We start from the raw sequence: 1,207 nt of genomic DNA, 5'->3' as shown, positions 1-1,207 counted from the left end.
TAATAATAATAATAATAATAATAATAATAATAATAATAATAATAATAATAATAATAATAATAATAATAATAATAATAATAATAATAATAATAACAATAATAATAATAATAAAAGTAATGATAGTGTATTGATGCCTTTTTTGTAAAATTCTTAAAATGCTAAGTTGAATTTTATCATCATGTTTGCTTGTGAATAAAAAGGGACTTCATAATTTGGTTATAAATTCAAATAAACAGAAATAAAAGAATATAGTGCATCATTATTTCAGATCCATAATAAAGATCGGACCTTATGTGACCCGCCTATTGCTCTTAGTTTACCTCCAACACCGAAAAAACGTGAAATTAAACATAAAGAAACGATCGATGAAGATCGAGCAGAAGAAGCATCTGAATGCCTTCTTTATCCATTATTATTTCCTCCAAAACTTGAATCAGTATCACATGCTCCTATTTTATCCTCGCCTTATACTCGATCCATCGATGGATTAAGTAAAACGGAAATGAAAAATCTTCCTATCAACAGTCAATTATCCACAATTACATCACGTAAAATTCGTACGGTAAACACTCCAACCATGTCAGAATTGGCAAGGTAGGTAGATGCAAATATCGGTATCAAATATTATGATCACAACCTTATCTAGCATTGAAATCAAATTCAAAACAAACATTTAATCTAAGTCTGTAATAGATTACTGAAATTCATTACAGATTAATTAAAATTAATTCATCAGCAAAGGAAAAACGAGGGACAGATGGAGGACGATTGCTGAAAAAGAATTGTTCCATTCATGAATGTGTCTATCCTGGATGCTATAAGAAATACAGTAAAAGTTCTCATTTGAAAGCTCACATGAGGATACATAGTGGTGAAAGACCGTACCGTTGCAGTTGGCCATCATGTCTATGGAGATTCGCAAGAAGTGACGAGTTGACAAGGTAATATCTGAATTGTTTGGTGACAATGCGTTTGAAAATTCTAACAAAATATTTCGCTTTCGTAACAAATAATATGTGAGTACTACTATACCTGAATTGAAGTAACATGTCTTCAGTAACTATTTAACTTCCAGTGGCATGCTTCAGTTGTGCATCCAATTTTTAGTATAACTCACTCTCTTTTAAAATATTTCGAGAAGCCATTTACTGAACTTTTTCAGGCATTATCGAAAGACATACCGGTGACGTCCATTTAATTGTACCTT

General features: G+C 30.5%; 1 protein-coding gene across 1 annotated transcript in view; it reads left to right on the top strand.

Moving 5' to 3' along the window:
- Nucleotides 1-155: 155 nt before the first annotated feature.
- Nucleotides 156-1,207, top strand: part of LOAG_17097 (hypothetical protein) — a gene marked incomplete at its 5' end in the record, with an annotated part of 1,892 nt that continues 840 nt past the window's right edge. The window contains 3 exons of the mRNA XM_020449757.1: nucleotides 156-162; nucleotides 282-594; nucleotides 714-941. Coding sequence (XP_020306680.1) covers nucleotides 156-162; nucleotides 282-594; nucleotides 714-941 — 548 coding nt within the window. The remainder of the gene's footprint in view (nucleotides 163-281; nucleotides 595-713; nucleotides 942-1,207) is intronic.

The sequence above is a fragment of the Loa loa genome (genome assembly GCF_000183805.2).
Source record: "Loa loa unplaced genomic scaffold supercont3.39, whole genome shotgun sequence".
Lineage (NCBI taxonomy): Eukaryota > Metazoa > Nematoda > Chromadorea > Rhabditida > Onchocercidae > Loa > Loa loa.
Note: the sequence above shows the minus strand (reverse complement) of the source record. Positions and strands in the feature narration are given on the sequence as shown.